The sequence below is a fragment of the Plutella xylostella genome, chromosome 28 (genome assembly GCF_932276165.1).
Source record: "Plutella xylostella chromosome 28, ilPluXylo3.1, whole genome shotgun sequence".
Lineage (NCBI taxonomy): Eukaryota > Metazoa > Arthropoda > Insecta > Lepidoptera > Plutellidae > Plutella > Plutella xylostella.
Window position 1 is genome coordinate 3,069,075 of NC_064008.1, and position 23,079 is coordinate 3,092,153.

General features: G+C 38.9%; 1 protein-coding gene across 1 annotated transcript in view; it reads right to left on the bottom strand.

The window, feature by feature from the left end:
• Window positions 1-1,291: 1,291 nt before the first annotated feature.
• The window catches only part of LOC105391446 (rho guanine nucleotide exchange factor 28), a 69,125-nt gene continuing 47,337 nt past the window's right edge, over window positions 1,292-23,079 (bottom strand). The window contains exons 20-34 of the mRNA XM_048631213.1: window positions 21,712-21,866; window positions 21,145-21,277; window positions 20,414-20,571; window positions 19,677-19,798; window positions 16,058-16,171; window positions 15,455-15,561; window positions 14,885-15,041; window positions 13,612-13,804; window positions 12,444-12,604; window positions 11,328-11,435; window positions 10,974-11,063; window positions 10,191-10,309; window positions 9,413-9,517; window positions 4,464-4,558; window positions 1,292-2,451 (exon numbers count right to left, since the gene is read on the bottom strand). Coding sequence (XP_048487170.1) covers window positions 2,355-2,451; window positions 4,464-4,558; window positions 9,413-9,517; window positions 10,191-10,309; window positions 10,974-11,063; window positions 11,328-11,435; window positions 12,444-12,604; window positions 13,612-13,804; window positions 14,885-15,041; window positions 15,455-15,561; window positions 16,058-16,171; window positions 19,677-19,798; window positions 20,414-20,571; window positions 21,145-21,277; window positions 21,712-21,866 — 1,914 coding nt within the window. The 3' untranslated portion in view covers window positions 1,292-2,354. The remainder of the gene's footprint in view (window positions 2,452-4,463; window positions 4,559-9,412; window positions 9,518-10,190; window positions 10,310-10,973; window positions 11,064-11,327; window positions 11,436-12,443; window positions 12,605-13,611; window positions 13,805-14,884; window positions 15,042-15,454; window positions 15,562-16,057; window positions 16,172-19,676; window positions 19,799-20,413; window positions 20,572-21,144; window positions 21,278-21,711; window positions 21,867-23,079) is intronic.

Below are 23,079 nucleotides of genomic sequence, written 5' to 3' on the forward strand. Positions count from 1 at the left end.
CAACATCGTCGACAGTGGGCACTCGGCTTTACTAGGCACTTGAAAATTTCAGGCAGACGAGATAATGGATAAAAATATGTATAGTTACTTTGAAACAAGAAAATGGTGCGGAATAACGTTTTAACTAAAACGTTCGTATTTTATATTTTTTACTTGGCACTTGAAACAACGTTAAATTCAATTAATTCGTAATTCTGAGGTTAACATTTCTATCACACTTTTCAGTCGCAAAATTAATCGTACTAAAAGAATTAGATGGTGACTCTAAATCAAAATATTCACATATGATTTTCGCAATCCTGAATCATTATTAAACTCTGGTGAAGGTAATAAATACTAAGGGTTCTGCCATTAGCTTTAAATAGCAAGTAAATAGTCTTATAAGTACTTATATATAAGGTTCATCTCAAATATTTTTCTATTCTACATCAAATTTTCCAAATGTAACAACAAGAATTTGTCAAACCGCTAGTGTAACAACCCTATATATTTTATATTCTAAAATCGTAAAATTTTAACTATGTTTTAAAAATACTATCGATTTTAAAATTATTATAGCCCTTTCCATTGTGTCCTAAAAAGAATCATACTTTCTTATACAAAGTGTTATAGAAAGTTTCCTTAAAATACTATTGCAAGAAGGTGGTAATTTTAAATATTTATTTTAGTAGACACAATGAATAGATACATTTTAAGTGGTATTTAATATATCCTGCCCTAATGGTTTTGTACATTTTTATATGCCGTAGGCGTCTTATTTCGAGACGACTTATGTAGCAGTTAGATCAATTTTACAAAAATATACATTTTGAGTAGTTAGTTACTTCGAGATAAATAAGTATCTGAGTACATAGGTTCATTTTAAGCTGCATTTTACAAAAATAAAGTCCTTTTTAAGAGATCATGTGGCTGTTTAAATGGAATGTTTATTTTATCATCATTATTAAGTACTTATAACATTCTTAAATAAATAAATATAAAAATAGTGATATGAAATCAAGGATTGCTTTACGAGTGGTCCATTTTTACATCTACAATCTACAAATAAATGCATTACTAGGAGCGTCTTAAAAGCTGCTAATTATACAATACTGATAAGCTGTCTTGAACTTACAAAATAAAACTAGGAAATAGTTATGTTAATATGGAGCCCTTTATAAAAAGTAAGTTTCATAAAAATGTCGTGTCTAGCATTTAGGGCCACTTGCGCAAATATGTTAAATCTAGATTTAGTGTCAAATTTCGATTTAAGAAACGTCAATCCATACAGTTTTTTTGGCCTTAATCGAAATTTAACGCTAAATCTAGATTTAATATGTTTGTGCAAGTCGCCCTTAGTATCAGCGATGTTGCTCTTATACTGTTTTAGTTAAATCTGTGTTGAAAATGGCGAACAATTAGTGGCATAGATATCGCAACGAAGAACTATTTTCAAATGAAGCTATTGAACATAGGTTAATACTTAGATGCGGAACAAAACTTTATCGAACTCTTTTTTAAGCTGACTATAATGAAAGCTCGACATCCAGAAAATAGTAAGTAAGAGATATACCTTTCTGGTTTTGTTAGCTCTTAGATGGGTTGTTTCTAAATCAGCCTTATTATGACTTTTTAAGTAATAGGGCAGCATACTAAGCTATGAACGTAACCTTCCAATGTACAAGGACACCCTAGACACCGGAATTTTTTGGCTGCTTATGACTGGATACTCCTTCCAACTATAAAATACGATTTTGTCTTACAAAATACTAGACTTCTCAAAACTTTTCGGAAGATTAATATTTAATCGAGGTTAGATTGGAGTAAGTGTTATAGTCAGAGTGTGTCCACCAAAAGTCTACTAGGTTGCAAAATAAACCAGGAGGCAGCAATGCCAGGCAGTGAGTGCGATGCGTCCGTTGAGTACGATGCTGAAAGACCTCAAAGTAGCAGGATCGCATAAAACACCAGGAGGCAGCAAATTATCCAGTCTAGTTAGTCCGAGCGTGCTGAAAGTACCAGGATCGCACAAAACAGCAGAAGGCAGCCTTTATTATCCAGTCTAGTTGATAATCCGAATCTTCTCAAAGTACCAGGGTCGCACAAAACACCAGGAGGCAGCATATAATCTAGTCTAGTTGACAGTCCTTGTGTGCAGAAAGTACCAGGGTCGCACAAAACACCAGGAGGCAGCATATTATCCAATCTAGTTGTTAGTCCTTGTGTGCAGAAAGTACCAGGATCGCACAAAACACTAGGAGGCAGCATATAATCTAGTCTAGTTGACAGTCCTTGTGTGCAGAAAGTACCAGGGCAGCACACTAGGCTAGCAGGCAGTCTCAGGACCTCGTCTGCGGCTTGTCCCTAGTTGTTTGTCAGAAGTAGATGACCTCTTCTTCGGAGGGCGCGGGCGGGGCGGGCTCGGGCGAACGCACTCGGAATTTGTCTGGCAGCTTTGGGTACGTGTTTGTCCTGAAAAAGAGTCAAATTCTTCTTTACTTTTAATTTCTTTGTATTCAAGGTTGTAGGTCTGTAAGAGATCTTAGCGATACGGTCGCCTATTGTTCATTGTTCCTAGTTTATAAGTATTTTTTTCTGTTTTGCTATATTGGTGACAAGTAAAGATAAACTCTATTCTATATTATTTTTCTGAACTGTACGGAAAGGTCATTTCTATTGGGATAAGAACTGAGGAAAGAAACTCACAAGCCATCTTTACACATTAGACGATACAATTACCTACGTCGTTTAAGTAATCATGAATTTTATAAATACCTTTGAAGTTTAGACCACCAACACTATCTACAAACTGGACACTAGAATAATGAATCCTGGGATCCTGATCCTGAGGCTGATCCCCATTTTTTCTAAATTCTTTATTCACTTCTTGTTTAATATTGGTCGGTGAAAATTGAAATGGGCGTACCTATAAGTTCGTTTAGAGCATGACCTGCGTTTTCGATCCTACTAATCACGTTTAATTACTTCGGTGAATTCGGCCCTAAGAAACAATTACGACTATACATTCACAAGATACCCTAGGCAGTTTAGACCTAGGGGATACGCACAAAGGTGTAGGTTCTTAAACACCCACAGATAATAGATAGATAGAAATAAGGAACACCAGCAGTTAACACTATCTAATCATCGTCGTAGAAAAAAAGGCGGAAGGAAGCCCGACCGAGTTTTTATTTAAAACTGAGGCACAGCAATGGCGGTGACATGAGAGGGTGCGACGTAATGAGCCGTTTTCCTTGACAGCTGTCAGTTGAGCTTTTGGGTAAGCCGATAGATGGCGTGAAAACGCAGTGAACCAACTGTCAAAAATTATATAGAGAGCAAAGAGTACTAAACTCAGAATAAGAACTCACTAGTTGTGATTAAATGTCGGGTGGTAGCGCGAGCCATCCTTCCGAGGCTCAGACTGCATGTGGCTTGAGATAGTGCTAAGTATTCTGTGAATAGTTCTACCCGCGCCGTCACGTAGTGTTCTTTTCTCTATGCGCGCCGTTTGAACGGGTGCTGCGTGCGAGAACTGATTTTCTATTTTTATTTATTGTATGATCCTAAATAAGATCCCAAAGAAATACTTACAAGACAAGATGAGAATGTGTGCCGTCGCAACTTGTAAAAATAAAGGACATCATAAATTTCCAAATGATGAAAGCCAGGCGCAACAATGGATTAAGGCGACTCGGATAAATGTGCGAAAAATTGATTGGAATGGAAACTGCGAAAACATTCAACGAAGCAACAGTGACATCGACATATTGTGATCTGAGTGTGTTCTGAGGGTTTGAAAGTTGGTACAACCCCAGACAACGCCATCTATTTCTCCAAAAAGGTACTTTTTTTTTTTTTTAACAAATGCCTCATTGTCGCGCGGCGGCGGACTGATTTGCTTTGACTGTGAATGTGTGTGTGTCGGCTCGTCGTAACATAGAATTTTTACTTACTTAGGCACCCTCAGTTTTTAGTTAGTTACCTACCGTCTTTTTTTCTACTTCGATGATTAGATAGTGTTAACTGGTGGTGTTGATTCATCACGACCCATTACGTCCCCACTGCTGGGGCACGGGTCTCCTTCCGATGAAGGAAGGGTTTAGGCCTAGTCCACCACGCTGGCCAAGTGCGGCTTGGTGGACCCCAACACAAGCAAGCTTGTGCTGAGAGAGTTGTCGGGTAAGAGGGCAACCCGACTGTCAGATGTTTTCAAGCCGCCCGAAGGCATCTGACTAGGCTTAACGACTGCTGCCGAAGCAGCAACCGGGACCCACGGCTTAACGTGCCGTCCGAAGCACGGAAGCGTCCAGAAAAGCACCACTTGAAATTGGTCACCCATCCAATGGCCGACCGTGTCAGTTGTTGCTATACCTCAGCGATCAGTTACGATCACTGAGGCCCGCTCGACTACGGACGCTTCTACGGACGGTGGTGTTGCTTATTTAAATAAATTAGATACCCCTAAAAAAGTTATTGCTTACCTGGTGGCCTTGTTGTTAGGAGGCGGCTGCTGCGACGGCAGCGGCGCGGGCGAGCTGCCCGTGCGAGAGTGGGACACCACTAGACCACCACTCAGCTGGAAGGCAAATAACAAATATTATCATTGACGGTCGAATGGTGTACTGGTTAGTGACCATGACTGCTATGCCAAAGAGCCCGGGTTCGATTCCCGGCTGGGGCAGATATTTGTTTAAATACACATATTTGTACTCGGGTCTTGGGTGTTGATATTTATATTTAATATGTATTTGTGTAGATATATCAGCTGTCCGACACCCATAACACAGGCTCTGCCTACTTTGGGGTCGGATGGCCGTGTGTGAGATGTCTTCACATATTTATTTATTATTTCTTTATCATAAAATATAAAATGTACGGTGTTATGCAACTTATGCAGGTAACAAATTGTTCTACTCTTGCAATGTTCTTTGTTCGGAAACACTTTTAGGTACACTAACGATAAAACGCCGCAACGTTATTCTAATAATAGTAAAATGAAGATAATCGGGATCGCTATACATGCTCATAGCAACAGCAATTTAAAGATCTGAATCTTGGAACTAGGTTTGGATAGTATTGGCTAAATTAGCCGTGGACTTTTATATTGCAACATATAACTAAGTAATACACTTATACCTTAGATAGGTGGAGGGTAAAAGTGCTAGGTGCTAGTAGATAGATATATCATAGAAACATACCATAAACATCAAGCGCATATTAAATAAAAAATATAAAGAAAGATTTTCCGTCAATCAAAATAAATCTTGTTCTTGAAATTAGGGAAACAAAGCGTCCATTAATTGAACATTTTCATAAGTAAGAATATAGCTTTGTAGTATTTCATGCAAAGTGCAATCTCACAGTAATAAAAATAACATCGAAAGCCTAACAGACGAAATGGTTGGCACAACATTAAACTTCAAGGACTACGCGATAAAAACCAATATTGCACGAAAGGTGTAAGCAACAACATCGATAAAATTCAAGGAAGAGAAGGCCAATTCTACTAATATTCGGGTTTCAGTTTACTTACACGTAAAATCTTATAAATATTGTAGCTTTAAAATACGGGATAGTCTGCTTCCTGAAATACAGTCAACCATTTTATCTGCCATTTTGATTTGTTAAATATACATATTACAGTTCTCCCATATTAATAATGCGCATGTAAATCTTCGCAAACTGTCGTATTCCCGGAAACACCCGAATCATTGAATCGTAAGAGCACTTGCATTTTGATCCTTGTTCGAAAGAAATAGTAGTCAATATCATGTGACACATAATCGAAAACAATTTGGGCGGTCGGTGGCTGTCACCGATCAGTCAAGGGTCTCAAGGTCAAGATCAATATTACTTTTGTGGAATTATAAAGAGCTGCAATTACAAATCGTTCTTGTTATTTTTTTCAAATGTGAATTTAATTTCAACTTTAATTATTTTTGACGATGCCATATTTTTTTTTTTTTTTTTTTTTAATAAATGATTATCACTCCACAGACTTTATGTCCGTGCCTTTTGAAGAGTGGTAATTTTTAAGAGATAGTTTTTAATTCTTTTATCTACTTTCTACGATCGATCTTGGATGGCGGCGCTTCACTTCGGCCCTTTGCTCCCCAGCGGAGATTCGGAATAAGTAAGTAAGTAAGTATCTACTTTCTACTCGGTAAGGAAGTTTAGTTTATATATATTATCCTTTATATATATTTATTTTGTCTTTAGTTTATATATTCTTTCTTTTATATATATATTGTTCTTTTTCTCTTTTTTTTTTCACTGCTGGGGGAAAATCCACATGGACACCTGGGAAGAGGACCCAGGTAGTGTCGGGCGTTAACCGACTAAAAACCCCCAGCCGTGTATCTCATTATACAAGAAATGTCTTTTTTTTTTCCTTTTTTTTATTAATGGTTTTCAGAGTCACACTTACATTAGTAATGGCAGACAGGGCCAATGCCAGCTTTCTTCGGAGAACTTAGTAGACACCTGGCAATGGCTCGGCCCCTCAGTCGTTATAGGTCATGTTTTGCGTGATGTTAGTGTGTGACTCTGTTCTTAAAGATAACTTATTTTAATTGTTAGTTTTTATAATAATTATATAATAATCAATTTGGCCTATATTTTGCACTCTTAACGAAAATTATATTTTATGTTTTATTCCGCCCCGTTATGCCTTCTTAACATTTCCCCAGAAAGTGCAATGACCTCTTCGTCTCGATTCTTAACTGCCATTTTTAGATTGTACTCGAGGATGCGTTTCTTTGGCGCTGTTATTGCCGTTTTAGCGAGGTTGCCGATAGCGTCCTCGGTGTCATCCGCATAGTAGGTGCAGGTGGTGGTGTGCCTCGACAGCGCCACTACTGCGTGAGGTACGCTATCATGCAGCTTTATTTTATCTTTTGTTCTAATGATAATGACGGATTCGTACGTCAATCCCTGTGCTTCGTGTATGGTTACAAAGCACAGGGATTGACGGCATATTATGAGGCACATTTAAGAATAAAATATACGTCACATTGATAGACTTCACTTTGCCAATAAAGCTACACCCAAAAGACCAAGTTTGTAATTGTAATATTATTGTGAATGATCAGCGCTGTAAATACTTTTGATCTAAGATTTTTTTTTTTATATAAACCTGTGTTTGAAATCCATTTCTACTTATAATATAAACCTTGTGTTATTCAAACCTTCTTTCGTCCATCTTTACATCAGCTTCAGTAAGACACTTGAAAAGTACCTACTGTAACATTTTCGAAGTAAATTTTAATATTATGGAATATTATGAATTATTGAATCAAATTTCGTTACTGATAAATCAATTATCTCTTTTAGCACCAATTACATAATTCTACTAAAATTTCATGAAGAAAATGCACTTAACCACTCTAAATACATAATAGTTTTCTAACGCTCGGGAATACGACCGTTGCCGAACAATGACGAAGATTTCTATGTGCATTATCAATTTTGGGGAACTGTACATACCTAGTTACTTTATAGTACTTATATAAAAAATGAGGTATATGAAAAACCCTGTCACTCTATCTAATAACTGCACAGTAGACTATTTGGTATCAAATGGCTTATTTTGTTTTCTATGAATACTTATAACTTAGATAAACATAATTCAAATTCCATCTTATCGCGTTTGACATTCGTCTGACTCAATACGGGTTACTAAAAAGTAGGTAATAGATACGCTGGCAGGGGTTTTAGTGAGATGTGTGACAAAGCTTTCAATGCCACTTGTCATGTTATGAAAGGTTCATACAATGAAAATCTAAATATTTATTGATGATAGAAGTTCTATGGTATTCGCCAACGTCCAAAGGTCAACGGTTCTACCTTTTTTGGCATAAGATTTATTTGCCTAATCTCGTATTGCATAGTAACGTTTGGTCAAAGTATCGTTACGCCGAAAATCGTATGGCATAAATCTCGTTTAGTAAAAAGTTATTTCGCATAACATTGTTTAGCCTAATAATGGTATGGCCAAATCTTGAATAGCCTAATAATGCTATGGCATAGGTTTATTAGGTTTATACAAAGTAATAATATTCGTTTGGCTTTAACTTTGACGGAGCGTCTCCCTACATAGCGTCTCCAAACTGGTGCCTTGTATTGTTTCCGCTGTTTGGAAAACGCTCCGCTCCGCTTCGCTGCGCTCCGCTTTGGTTTTGATGAACATGTGCACCTAACACGCTCCTCCTCGCTTTGCTCGTCGTCGCACCTATTTTTAGGTTTCGATCTCATGGGGTTTGTAATAATTATATTGGTCGTTAACTTTCGATTTTTTGATCATACAATATCGTGATTTTCGGGATGTAGGAGAAAAATACCACAATTTGTACATTTACTACATACTTAATATATTATTAATTAAGATAACATTACGAGAAACAAGATTATACATAGGTATAGACGAACATAAATTTGAGCAAACGAAACTTAGGTGTTTAAAGATTGTGCCTAAAGAGTTTTAGACGAAACGAGCCTTATGCCACATAAGTCTTGGCAAAGTGATGGTTCGGCCAAAAAAGTTTAGACCATACGAGTTATGCGAAATGAGTTTTGGTCAATAAAGATTATGCGCCTAAAGAGTTTTAGACGAAACGAGCCTTATGCCACATAAGTCTTGGCAAAGTGATGGTTCGGCCAAAAAAGTTTAGACCATACGAGTTATTGCGAAATGAGTTTTGGTCAATAAAGATTATGCGAGATGAGCGGAACCCAAGGTCAACAAATAAAAGTTTCAACAAGATTCAGAATTTCCATCTCACTATTTCTTCGGGGGGTCCAATCTGGCTGTTTTATGGACACTGACACTGTACTATGAGTAATATTTAGTAGATTAAAAAACCAGATTATGGCGGTTGAGCCTAATCAACTTATAAGTCGAGTGTTAGAGAACCAACTAATACTAGTACATAGTATATATAGTACAGAGAGAGCCAGAGAGCGGTGGTAGCTCAATCGGGTAAGCGCCCGCTTCTCACGCCAGAGATGCGGGTTCGAATCCCGGCGCTGACATGTACCAATGAGTTCTTTTATCTTAAGTACAATGTATACCATCGCTCTTACGGTGAAGGAAAACATAGCGAGGAAACCTGCATATCTAGATTTAGCACATCTAGATTATGTGAACCCACCAACCCGCAGTGGACCAGCGTGGTGGGTAATGGTCCAAGCTTAGGAAGGCAGTTTAGACCTTGGGGCGTATCCCCAAGGTTCCACTAGAGAGAGCCAGGTGCAGGTACTTACACCCCCAGAGAGGATAGAATAGAATAGAACAGTATATAGTATACATACATCGCTAGGAAACTCGTGCAGTCGATGGTAGGGCGGCGGGTTGCTCGCGGGGGCCGCAGTCTTGCCGCTGGCCAGTTTCAACTAATACTAGTACATAGTATACAGTATATAGTATACATACATCGCTAGGAGACTCGTGCAGACGGTGGTACGGGGGCGGGTTGGTCGCGGGGGCCGCAGTCTTGCCGCTGGCTAGCTTCAGTGGGAGCTGCTGCTTCACTATTTGCTGGAAATGGAAGAAAAATTGTGTTTTGTGAAAAATCTAAAAAAATGTAAAGTATATTTTGTGATACTGATTTTATAACTGTTTTTTTTTGTTTATAGTTAGGCTAGGTACCTATAGTCATAAGTTTTTCTTAAGTTTAGAACAAGTTATTTAGATTGTATTGTGTACATAGATATTTACAGTTTGATTAAATGATTTACTTTCACTATGTATCAATTACTAATTCGAAAATGTAATAATATTGTTATTTAAATACAGCCTAAACCGACACATCGTGTCATCGATATTATCAGACTTCTGTGCCTTGTAAAGGCAAAGCATAAATTCGGAAACCGTCAATTACTCATTAAATAAACAATAAATTTAAATACTAAGCTCTAAAACTAATTAACAACCTAAACTAAAAGAGAACCTATAAATATAATACTATTATAAAACTGCCTATCTTAATAAATATTTTCTAGCTCACCGCCGTCGTTTGGCAGGGTTCCCAAGAGGCTGGCCGCATTGCCCGCTGAATGGCGAGGCTTATCCTTTGTCCTAGGTACGTGCCAGCCCTTTGGTCGCCGGAGGCTTCGATCAGCCGTGTCGCAATTTCTTTGAATAAGCGTTTTGCTTCCGGCCACCATTAAATTAGTTCTCAATAATATGGAATTTAGCTCAGTAAACTTACAGAGATGGTATTGACTCGTGGCGTGGCCTTGGTTTCGTTCTGTGCCGACAACAGCTGCGGCGGCGGCAGCGCTCGGGCGACGGAGGCTGAGGATTCAGAACCCGTGGAGCCGCGGTTACCTGGGGGTAATATGTGTAGGTATAGGTTTAGTATATTATTATTATTATTATAAATTCTTTATTGCACATAAAACATTGTACAAAGGCGAACTTAATACTAGTAGCATTCTCTACCAGTTAACCTTTGGTGATGTCGAAAAAGTGGTTGGTAGTGCGATAGGCTGAGAGGAGAGAAGTTTATAGTATACTTCGTAGTATACGTTTGTAGTATACTCCGGCCCATGAGCTTTTGTTTATGTCTGGCAAGTTCAGTTGGTTTTTCCTTGCCGTCATCAAATATCTATGGGATTTCAAATGTCAAAAACGCATTCTCTCAACGGCCATACTATAATAGCACATAGAAATGTGCAAATGGGTTGTTATAGGTTTACATGCGTGAGTGTAATATGTGCAGTTTCGGGTTTACAGACATGAGTGTGATGTAAGAGAGAGTAAGACAAGTATGTAAACTTGGGTGTAATATGTGTGGGTATAAGTTTACATTTTAATTATATGAGTGTAATTAATACAGTCATAGTTTTACTAAAACATAATATAAAGGTAATTTTCTAAGGGCGTCGATGAAAAAACATATAGCTTGTCTAGAGGTGGTCACCAGAAAACTAGCCAATTCTTCCTCCTACGTCTTTTCTAAAAAATTCTCTATAAAACAATTTGTACTTACTTCGCCACTTGGGTTCTTTCCGTTTGGTGGTATCACTGATGCTAGAATCCGGTGATAGAGTGCCCACCGTCACTAGCTCCTCTTGAGAACCTGACAACGTGAAGGTAAAATATAAGTATTGTAAAATTTTATGGGCTTCCATTTAATTAAGATGCTATGTTGCTTTGAAGGAAATTATTGTATGGGTGACCTTTTTATAATTTTAATTTTCTCTGCATTCAGCGATCTGGGTTCGATTTCCAGGTCAACAAATGAATTAGGTATTAGCGCTATATCTTGGCCGCACATCTTAATTGCGCCCCGTGCTAGCTCTCCTGTATCGTGTAAGACTGCAAATACTAGTATTTCTCTCACCGTGTTGCTGCAGCCTCTCCAGCCGTCGGTAGAGTCGCTCCCTTTGTTGTTCCACGTCTTTCTGTTGTTCCGCCAACTCGGCCCGCGCGATCTCTAGCTGTCTGCGCTCTGTGGAAGAATTGACAGTGTTGTTATTTTGTTATGGAGCGGTTTGATTCTGGTTTACTAACTGCCAGTTTCAATAACTCTATCTATCGATAGCTGACAGTTACTATTATACGATTTCACACATTAAGCCCCAGTTTCATCATACTCGGTTAGATCGTAACAAGGGATTAGTTCATCAATCATGCTTCATCTTCATATTAAATTCTTTACAGATGTGTCAAAAGTCAACAACTATTCTATCTATATATCTAACTGTCGTTTGGTAGGTAAATTTGGTTTATTCTGGTAAGTTCACTAACTGCCAGTTTTAATAATTGTACCTACAGATGACTGGTAGTCGCTTTCAAACTATTTGGGCACATTAAGGGTGGCTTGTCATAGCAGCCCGGGGTGGGCATAGTTCCTATGAGGCTATGCGGCTATACCACAGCGCGGCGTGATGACTCATCGGCCAAGCGCGCCCTGCGTCCGCTTCCCACGACGACGGACGCTCCACTGACTGCGCTTTTTTTTTTCTAAATGAAACCTATTTACTGAAGTCGGCCATAAGGGACTTATTCAGCTTTACCCTAACTGTGGGGGAGGCGCCGATAGGCGCCTTCACCCAGTACTGACTGCGCCCCCGCGCCAGCTGTTTATATATCAGCGGCGCCAGCGCAGGCCTACAGCATCGTACAGCGCTGGGGCCGCGCATGCGCAGTAGTTAAGAGCGTCCTAAATCCTAGCTATATAAGAACGACTGATTTCATAAATAAATGAGTATTGTGAACTTGTAATTCGTCTTTAACTCATCTCCTGCTAGTACCCGACCTGCAACAAGGCTGTATATACCGTGGGCGCTGGCCTGCTGCCCCAGGCGGCGCGGGGGGCGGTGAGCTGCGCCTGGCATAGTTCCTATGAGGCTATATACAGGGTGTTGCAAAAAGGCTATATACAGGGTGTTGCAAAAATAGTTCCTAAGAGGCTATATACAGGGTGTTGCAAAAATAGTTCCTATGAGGTATATACCGTGGGCGCTGGCCTGCTGCAGCGCGGCCCGCTGCGCGTCCCAGGCGGCGCGGGAGGCGGTGAGCTGTGCTTGTGCGTAGCGGAGCTCCTCTAGTTGGTCGTGGCGGGGCGGGGCGGGGGTTGTGCCGCAGGAGCGCCAGGCGCAGAGTTGGGCTTCTAGACTGTGGAAAGGAGGGGCTTTTGGTTATAGTTTGTTGTAAAATTATAGTTTAACTTGGCATCTGACTACAGTTCGATCCGATTATGTAGAAGATAAGTCGGTATAATCGTCCAATCAGTGAAGTTTCAGGAACGTTCTCTACATCAGCGCGCGGAGCGACGGCACGCTCTAATATTATTTACTCTTAGCAGATAATTACGTACATCTCCGCCCCCGCCGCTGCACCTCCCGCTGGCGTCGTAGATGCGGCTTTGCTTAAAAATGAGGTATATATATAAACCTCAAACGGCGCAAATACAACGGTCTGTCTGACAGCTACATATTTGTGCCGTTTGGGGTTGAGACCCTGGGGCCGTGGGGACCCGAAGCGCGACGATTAGTAAAAGAACTTTCGTCGCGTCTGGTCGAGGTATCAAGGGACCAGAGGGCTGGCAGCTATCTCAGCCAGCGCATCAGCCTGGCTATACAGAGAGGGAACGCTGCCAGCCTCCTCGGAACCATCCCGGGCGACGGCAGCGAACTAAAAGAAATATTCTACCTTTGATAAATTCCTGTTTATTAAGGGTAGAATATTTCCAGGCCAGGATGTTATTTTAAGTATTCTATATTATTATCTTTTTTAATTGTAAAATATATAGATAGTTTAGTATAAGTTAAGTAGTTAAATTTATTTTATGTGTGTGTACAAAAAAGCGTTTGTGTTTTCAATAATAAAGATTCGATTTACGTATCTTGGCCAATTCTGCTGACACATTTTTCTATTCTATTGCATACTTACCTGAATTGTAATCAGCTTGTGGTATCCATAATCATCAATGACATAAATAATAGCGACGTAAAGTGAACGAAAACTTACTAACTGCTATAAGCTAAATGTGACGCCATTTTTATTACATAATACATTTCATACAGTAGTAAGTCTGAAATATTCAACTCTTCTTCACTCGTGTAAGTACTAAGAAATTTCCCTCAAACCTAGAGTACACTAACAAATACTAGCACCCATACCTATGTATAGTAGTCAAATGCTGCCACACAATGCAGGTCAGCGTATATACAGCGTGTTGCAGTTTCAGCGCCGCGTCCGCGCCATGTTGGTCGGACATGAGTCGCGGGCCGTCCGCTTCCGGTTCCGGTTTCAGGTTGGAACTGGTTTCCGGCTGGTCTTCCGGCGTTTCCGATGACATGCGGAGGGTTACGCCTGCGGAAATTATATGGGGGTTAGGAGAGAAGTTAGTTGAATAAAATTAAAACCACATTCAGAGTAAACAATGAAAATATGCCTGGGTTTTCAGACAATAAGAAAACATTCACTTTTATTCTGGGTATAGGAGAAAAAAGCCGACTTTTTAAAGCCAGGCTCAGTGCCAATTTTTCCATAGTTGGTTAGAGCATAACCAGGTATTAGTGGTCGACTTTAAACACATCTGGCAAGAATTTTATATGGAGATGACGTATAATTGATGAACCAATCCCAGTCGGTTAGGTAACCGACTATGGAGAAATTGGCACTAAATGGTCACTATAATATTGTGTTATGACCCGATACCAGACGCCTATGCCTCTATAGGAGCTCTCATAATTTCAAGGATATTTTTACAAAAGTACCAGGGCCACATAAACTCACCTCGATGCCTCGTCTTATCAAACCCGGCGAAGGTATCAGCACGCCGTGGTAGTGCGGGTGACTCGTACGCGACTGAATGCCCTTTCACCTGAAGTAAAAGTACCAGGCGCCTATGCCTCTATAGGAGCTATATCTCACCTCGATGCCTCTTCTTACAGAAATAGTCGCGGTACAACGAATCATATACCTAATTCATTGCTAAATGGTCACTATAATATTGTGTTATGACGCGCCAATGCCTCTATAGGAGCTCTCATAATTTCAAGGATATTTGCACAAAAGTACCAGGACCACATAAACTCACCTCGATGCCTCGTCTTATCAAACCCGGCGAAGGTATCTGCCCGCCGTGGTAAAGCGGGTGACTCGTACGCGACTGAATGCCGCTCGCCGGCGGAGCTGGTGCTTCGGCCGAGCCCGCCGCAGACGCACTCTACACCTCATTCCTAGACTGGACTACGGGTGATTCGTACGCGACTAAATCTTCACCTGAAGTATCAGTATCAGCACCTATGCCACTACAGGAGCTATATCTCACATCGATGCCTTGTCTTGTAGAAATGTGCGAGGTACAACGAAAATAGTCACTATAATATTGTGATGCCGCGCCACAAAGTACCAGGCGCCTATGACTCTACAGGAGCTATAACTCACCTCGATGCCTCGTCTTGTCAAACCCGGCGAAGGTATCAGCTCGCCGTGGTAAAGCGGGTGACTCGTAGGCGACTGAATGCCGCTCGCCGGCGGAGCTGGTGCTTCGGCCGAGCCCGCCGCTGACGCCCCACGCCGTGCTCGAGCATTCTAGCGCGTCCTGTAAGTATGGGTTATATTTTATAGTTTTATCAGAAATGGTGGGAGGAGCGGGTAAAGAAACGTATTATGTTGGACGATAATAATATGTAGGTAGGTGGAGACAATCAAGAATACACCAACGGCGTCCTTGAATATACTAGGCCGCTTGGATACTATTCGTCTATTACAGCGAGGACGCGCGCTCCGAATCCTCTATCATACATGTAATAATTAATTATGTATTTGGTCAAATTACATAGTTAGTAGGTACAACAAGTATTTTTCTAAATTTATATAGCAAACGCCCTGTAGCTTCCGAACGAGATACCAGGCAACCAGAGCCCTACAGGTGACTTACAATGTCAACACCACCGGAGAAGGAGGACAAAGACACAGAGGTACCAGGCAACCATAGCCCTGCAGGAGACTTACCTTGACAACCTTGCAGACCTCCTGCCACAGCGCATGTGTGTCCAGTGTGGGCGCCGCTAGACGCACGTAGTCTGGGAACACTAGGCCGCCTGGGTATGCCGCCACTCCTGAGAAGGGATTGTTGTGTTAGCTTACTATTATCCTGGCCCTCTAGCACGGGACGCTATTAAGACGTGACAAAAGTTCTCCGCCGCGCTCGCTCTTGAGGCTGGGCTATGTGAGTGAGCGCGATGCAAAACTCTTATCACGTCTTAAATGCGCCCCGTACTAGCCCTTCTGGATGCCTATTATAATCCAGCTAACATAAAGGATTGTTTGTTTTTAAAGTCACAGAGTTATAGATATTATAGGCATTGCATTGCAGTTTAATGTTGATGGACTGAATTAGGAAAAATATAGATGAGCATTAAATACAATTATTGTACCACGTGCTTTTACGGTGACGGAAAACATTGTGAGGAAACCTGCACATCTGGATTTTTTGATGTGTACCCTAATTGCATTGTACTAATTCCAGAACGAGTGATTGCGAGTCTCCTCTCACTTTTTCCTTCGGGATAACAGTCGTGAGCATAAATATGTATGTAAGTAACAAATTTGTACCTGGGTTAGTAAGTTCAAGTGTGGACCCGCCAGTATGTCCGACCATTTTCATGTGTAGTGCCATTTTCTCTTCTAATATCGTTGCGTGCTCTCGATCCTTCGCCCTTAATGCCTCTGGTGAGAGAAAATAACAAAATTATACCAAGTGGAAAAATATGTGAGGAAAAGAGGAAATAGAAAAAGGTCGGATGGAAAAGATGCAAGTGATGTGTGAAGTGAAATGGAAAGGATTGTGAAGATTTTCGGAAGAATTTGCAAATTGTGAAAGGTTTAAAAGTTATAAGATAATGGTTGAAAGTGGTAGAATAAAGAAATTTAGTGTTTATCAAGTTTCATGATAGAAAAGGTTAATATAAACATGGGCAAGTTATTCACATACAATAACGTATCTAACAATAGTATTAAGTACACAAAGTATCAAGGCATTGAATGTAGCTGGAAAAGGGTACACATATTTAGTTTAAAGCTAAGACTGGGCAAAACATTTGGTTTATGTGACAACTTACAGAAAAGTATGTTTGAAGATCTATAAGAGAAAACATACATTTAGACTGTTTAACTAAAATACGACACTGACTCTTGATAAGTTAATAATTAATGTTATACCCCCAGAAGTTTCAAAAATACTCGAGAACGACATAGAAGACAGGTAAAGCGTAACACTGTTTGCATTTAAAGTATCTATTTATAAATTTTAATTTAAGACATCAATTGAGTAAAACTTATAATGCAATAAATAATTGAGTAAGTACTGAATGTTACGCTTTTCAAAACCACTTCTGTGTAAATGGCTTCAAAACCTAAAAATTACCCTTTTACAGTAATAATCTTTAGATCATTTGAATTACGTAAAACAAGTAACGTCTTATTTTTGGGTCGGAGTTGTAAACTAACTCGTCTAGTAATATCTTATACATATAAACACATAATAATGAAGCCATATGCACATAACTCTTTGAAGACATTAATAAAACGGGGTTACAATAACTCGTTATCACAGAAGAATCTTTGCATGCGGTGTACAACGTACATGCTACATACTATGTCGTGTCTAACAGCCATTAAGTGTATAAATATGTAATTACACGAGTCCAAAGCTTGTATAGTAAAAAAACTCGCTAAAAATCATATTGAAAGTTAAAATATTTAACGGATCAAAAATAAATAATACAACGAAAGTAGAAACTTTTAGCATTTTCTTCTTTCATGTAAATAAGTATTAGATACTGATTACTGAGACCTAAATTATTAAGTGCTTCATTCTAGATTCACAGCGCTAAAAGCTGTTGGACACGACAAACACTAAGAGCCACTTGCATCATCGTTCAATCCACTTAACCGAGACTTAATTGGCTAACTGTGGATGATGCAACTGGGTCTAGGGGTGGTAGTGGTGTAGTTACAGAACGTATATCACCTTCGATATGCCACCACGGAGTTTCATCTGTTGACGACAAGGTTGTGTCACTATTTACACTTAAGGAAAGGTTATCTTGTAGACAATGCTATCGTTTTATACAGAATGTATCTAAATGTATTTTTACGTGAAACCCAAATAAATGTAAGCAAAAGTAGTTTTATATCGGCATACTGTACGCAATTTACGAAGTGGCTTTTGGACTAGCATATTAGAACTTAAACAATTTCCATAACACTGCTACCACTTTATACTACCAAACCCAATATTGCTTTGTTCACCTTGGGTACACTACAGAATTTCGAATTACTTTTTTACGAATATGAAAATAACGATTTTCATAATTACGAATTTCGTAGTTCCGAATAATTCACAATCCCGAATTTTAAGTTTCCGAATAGCGAAAATCACGAATAGTATAATAAACGAAATTTTAAACCACAGATTAATTAAAATGACGAAAGTCATATTTCCGAATATTATAATTTCGATGTTTCAAAAGTACGATTATTTATTATATCGAATTGTTAAAATTACGAATTCCGAATTTTTAATATTCCGAAAATACAAATTCCCGAATGTTTTTAGTGAACAAGAAATAGTCATATATTAGGAATAGTACGAGTATGTTTATTAACAGCATAATCCGTATACAAACAATATTTTTTAAGCTGTATTATATGAAACGCTCCGCTCCGCTTCGCTGCGCTCCGCTTTGTTTTTCGATATCTATGTGCACCTAACACGCTCCTCCTCGCTTTGCTCGTCGTCGCACCTATCTTTAGGTTTGGGTCCTAAGCTTTTTAAGGTTAACCACCGTAAATATCCGAGCAATTGTATTACAATTATTTAAAATGGTACAATCTTATTTACTTTTCCCCAAATCAAAGCATAAACCAAACCATACCGCGATGTAGAATGGTGACGACAGCGCCATGTAGCAAAATCCATGGGAAACTAAATCTTTTACACAATATATTTTTAAGCTATATTATGTGAAACGCTCCGCTCCGCTTCGCTGCGCTCCGCTTTGTTTTTCGATATCTATGTGCACCTAACACGCTCCTCCTCGCTTTGCTCGTCGTCGCACCTATCTTTTGGTTTTGATTCTGAAGTTTTAAATACGTTTATGTATTTTTGTCAAATGTAATCAATTTAGTTAAATAATAATGAAATTATCTTAATTTAAATTAATAATGTAATAAAAATAGAGTAAGTACTGATATTAATTGGTTAAATTAATAAATAATGTATATTTAGTTTTAGAAATGTAATCAATTTAGTAAAGTTAATAATTATATGGGGACATCTCACACACGGCCATCCGACCCCAAGCTAGGCAGAACCTGTGTTATGGGTGTCGGACAGCTGATATATCTACACAAATACATAGATAGATAAATACTAAATATAAATATCAACACCCAAGACCCGAGTACAAATATCTGTCTTTAAACAAATATCTGCCCCAGCCGGGAATCGAACCCGGGACCTTCGGCATAGCAGTCAGGGCCACTAACCACTACGCCATTCGACCGTCAAAATAATAATTAATAATGCATCATAATGAATTTAAGCTAATTGATAAAATTTTTATATAGAATGTTAAATTGTAAAATGTAAAAATATATAAAATTAATACTTAAGTCACTTTAGTTTGGAAATAAATGGCATATTATATGATTAATTTTTGTCAAAATCACGAATTATCATATTTCCGATCGGGATTTTAATTTTTCGTGATTTTAATAAATCGGTATTTTATTTTTCGTATATTAAAGTATTCGTATTTTTTCACGTTCGTATATTTAATAATCGTAATAACAATATTCGTGATTATAATATTCGAAATTATAATTATCGTAATTTTTATAATTCGATATTTTAAAATATCGGTATTGCAATATTTCGTAAATTACATATTCGGAATTATCAAATTCGGAAAAAAGTTTTTCGGAATATTTGGGTGTTCCCGTTCACCTTACATAAACGGAATTCACGTTTTTGACAGACGTAACAGGTACACTTCTTGGTTGATTCTTGCTTGATTTGAGGAGCTACGTAGGTAAACTATGTGTATCTTATTTCACATAATAACTCCCTTGAGCCTTACCGTAGTGCATTTAAAATTCAAAGTCACTTGTCGCTATTGCTATATACCTATATCTTCACAATACACAATCAATAACCAACTCTACGCACCAGTAATAAGCGTGATATTCTCGTGTCTAGCCTCCAGCTGCCTCTGTCGTTCTTCTGCCGAGATGGCGTGCGCGCCCGCTTCCGATTCTTCCGCTTCCGCTGGGCAGTTTTGCACTGCCGCCCTGGGAGGGAAACGGGGGTTAGAAATTAATAATAATCACGATTCCATTACGTCCCCACTGCTGGGGCACGGGTCTCCTACAAATGAAGGAAGGGTATTAGGCCTAGGACGCTTCGGATACAGACGCTTCGGGTACGGGTTCATAAGGCTACCAAGCCTTTTCATGGTCCTTCCAGCCGGATATAATACAGAAACGTATAGATAGACCATTTAAAGGGTTCTAAGTTTTCTAAAGGGAGAAAGAGGATGTAGGCAATGAAATAAAATGCCATAATTGAAATGCTCTGTGCGTGCGCGCAACGCTATAAGATGCTATAAGGCACACACACACGCACTCACGCCTTGTACTAATGTACTCCCTTGCGGGGTAGGCAGAGGTGCATTGCTGCACCCACTTTTCGCCAGGGTGTTATGTTAGTCCCAATGTAATAGGGGGCGGGCCTATTGCCATTTTACGGGCACATCCAAGATCCGAGAACAAATATTTGTGTTTAAACAAATATCTGCCCCAGCCGGGAATCGAACCCGGGACCATCGGCTCAGTAGTCAGGTCACCAACCACTACGTCATTCGGTCGTTTTATCATTCTACATATATTGAAGCTTATCCCACTCACCTAACGTTGGTAATCCAGGCGTGGATGTCTTTAGGCCGGTGTACTCTAAGTTCGAACATCTCTGGTGAGGAAGGCCCGCTACAGATCAGGTAAAGACCTCTTCCTTCGGCCCCGGCCTTCTCTCGCACTAGTAGCGATACTAGGGATACTACGCCCGTCTATTGGGAAGGAAAAGATGTAGGTATTAATATGCATAAATGTAATTTATTTACTTCACAAATAAGGTTAACTAGTCTATCAACTAACTCACAATTGTTTCACCGATGCTTGAGCCATTACAAATGTGCGAACTCAGTCATAAAACCTCTTATCAGACATCTCGCTTCAACTTATTTTCGGGTTCCGATATGCCATCATAGAAAGGCTGAATGAAGCCCCCCGCTCCCCTACTCGTACGTTCATAAATGGCATAAAGTTTTATAAAGCTAGTGCTTGCTGTAAGCTTAGTTCATAACGAATTTTCATAAGCGAATAATGAATAGGCCGCATAGTAGTCTTATAAGAGACATCTGATTGTAGTAAATAAATGATGTTCCTTTTTGTGTTCTGTATCCACCCATAATGCAGAACCTGTCCAAACATTAAACCTGTCTAAATATTCAAAGATAAATCTTCTACGGGACGTTTTTGAGTCATAACATTACAAATAGCAGCAAGACATACTATTTATTCGGATTGCCATAGCAATCTGTAAGAGCCTTAAGTTTTACAGCGTTCTTATTGATACATACCTTATTATCCGGAGTGAAGAACGTATACTTGTTGTTGTTGTCAATGAGGAAGAACAATACGTCGGTGAGCACTATCACTAGTAATGTCTGCATCTTGCTGCGACCCTGCATCATTGTGGCTACGCCTTCGAACCTGGGACACAAATGATACGATTTTTAATTAAATACAATATGTTCGGAGTGCTACTTTTGTATAACTAAATAAGAAGTCATAACTCGTTTCAGCAAAGATGATTCTTGACAGTTCACAAGTTTCTGAATTACGCACAAATACTATTGCGAAATCTGTGTGTATTAATTTACGTTTCATGTAGAATTTCACTATGAGATATCTCTAATACCGTAAAACTAAAAACGTATCAATACGTAATAGTAAGGTTGCGACGCGTTCGCAAGTAGCTCTCTGTTTAGCTTAGGCTATTTTTTGTGGCTTTTCAATTCTACTGGGAACTATTTATTGTATAAATAATCGTAGTGTTTTGTTATGTAATGTAATAAAATGTACATAGGTACTACAGAAAATAATGAAGAAGGTAACATAGGAATGAAACTCTTATGCACACATACTTTAGACTCCTATTCCCCTGCAAAATATCAGACTTCTTGAACTTCCTTCCTCTGAAGTGCGCGAATGATTTAGCGTCTATGCGATGGTAGATTTCCAGTTTTCTGTCTTCTCTCTCTTTCGCCGCCACTTGGTTGTCCACGTCTACTAGGACCTCCTGTGAATGATAGGATTGGGGAAAATTGGTTAAGGCTGTCACTAAAGCTGGAAGAAAATCAGAATCTGTCAAATCTAGTGAGGGGGGGTTGAGGTATGCGGGGCGTTCTACGGACAATGACATGAAATTTTAACATAGTACTCGAAAACATAAAAGTGAAGACATGCCACTTTGTTAAAAATATACTAAGTAAGTAATATTGTTTTGTGATACGAAAATATTTATTTTTATTTGAAAGTATTTTTAATATTTAATAATTAATTATATATAAAGTCGTACCCGTGCCGATATTTATACAGGTTGTTGCAAAAAGGGTTTAATACTATGCCGAAACCTACGTGTGCAGCATGTTATTGATGTTATTTCTAAGCCAGGAAATGAAATCAGAATGTAAAAAAATCGCGAAAATATTATCAGAGTTTAATAGTTCAGGGTGTTGTATTAAACTCTGCCCCCGTGTAATAAAAAAAGTATAGTTAGCCGAAAGGGCGTTACTCAGGCGTCACTCTGAAAAACTTTTATCCTACGTAATTTTTTATATTCATGAAAAAAACGCTTCTTCATATAATTTTTTTTTGGTCACGTGACCTTTTAGTTAGACGACCTGTTTTTTTTTGGTGTTTCAAAAGCAGAACAGTAGTTTGCAGAACTCTGCATATACAGGGTGTCACAAAAGGTTACGTAGCTGGCAAAGGGATATGGGGAGGTCACCAGAAAAATAATAACATGTAAGTACCCCCGCAAGGGAGTACATTAGTACAAGGCGAGAGTGTGTATTTTTTTTTTAAGTACTTATGTGTATTTGGGATATGATAGAAATAATATTTTTGTTTCTTAAAAACCAAAAAATGTACACCTTGCTGCGCTCTTTTGCTCACTGTAAGTACACCTACAAATATTGCTGTATTAAAAAAAACGGTTTTGTTATAACGATTATAAAAAAAAAGTTATTTTCATGTCAAGGAGTCATTTACCTAATTACGATTTCACTCAACAGCAGGTGAACTGAAAAAATAAGTTCTAGTTCTATCATCACTTTAGATCGCAAACATTGTAACTCCACTTTTCTCGGCGAAAAGTACTCTTTGGTGTCAATAGAAACGTTTTTTGAATTCACATGTTTTCCTCTTTATTCGAAAAAAAAAACTGTATTCCGCATTTTACCATTTGTTTTCCTCTAAACCCCAAACCGTGATTTTTAAACAAGAAAACT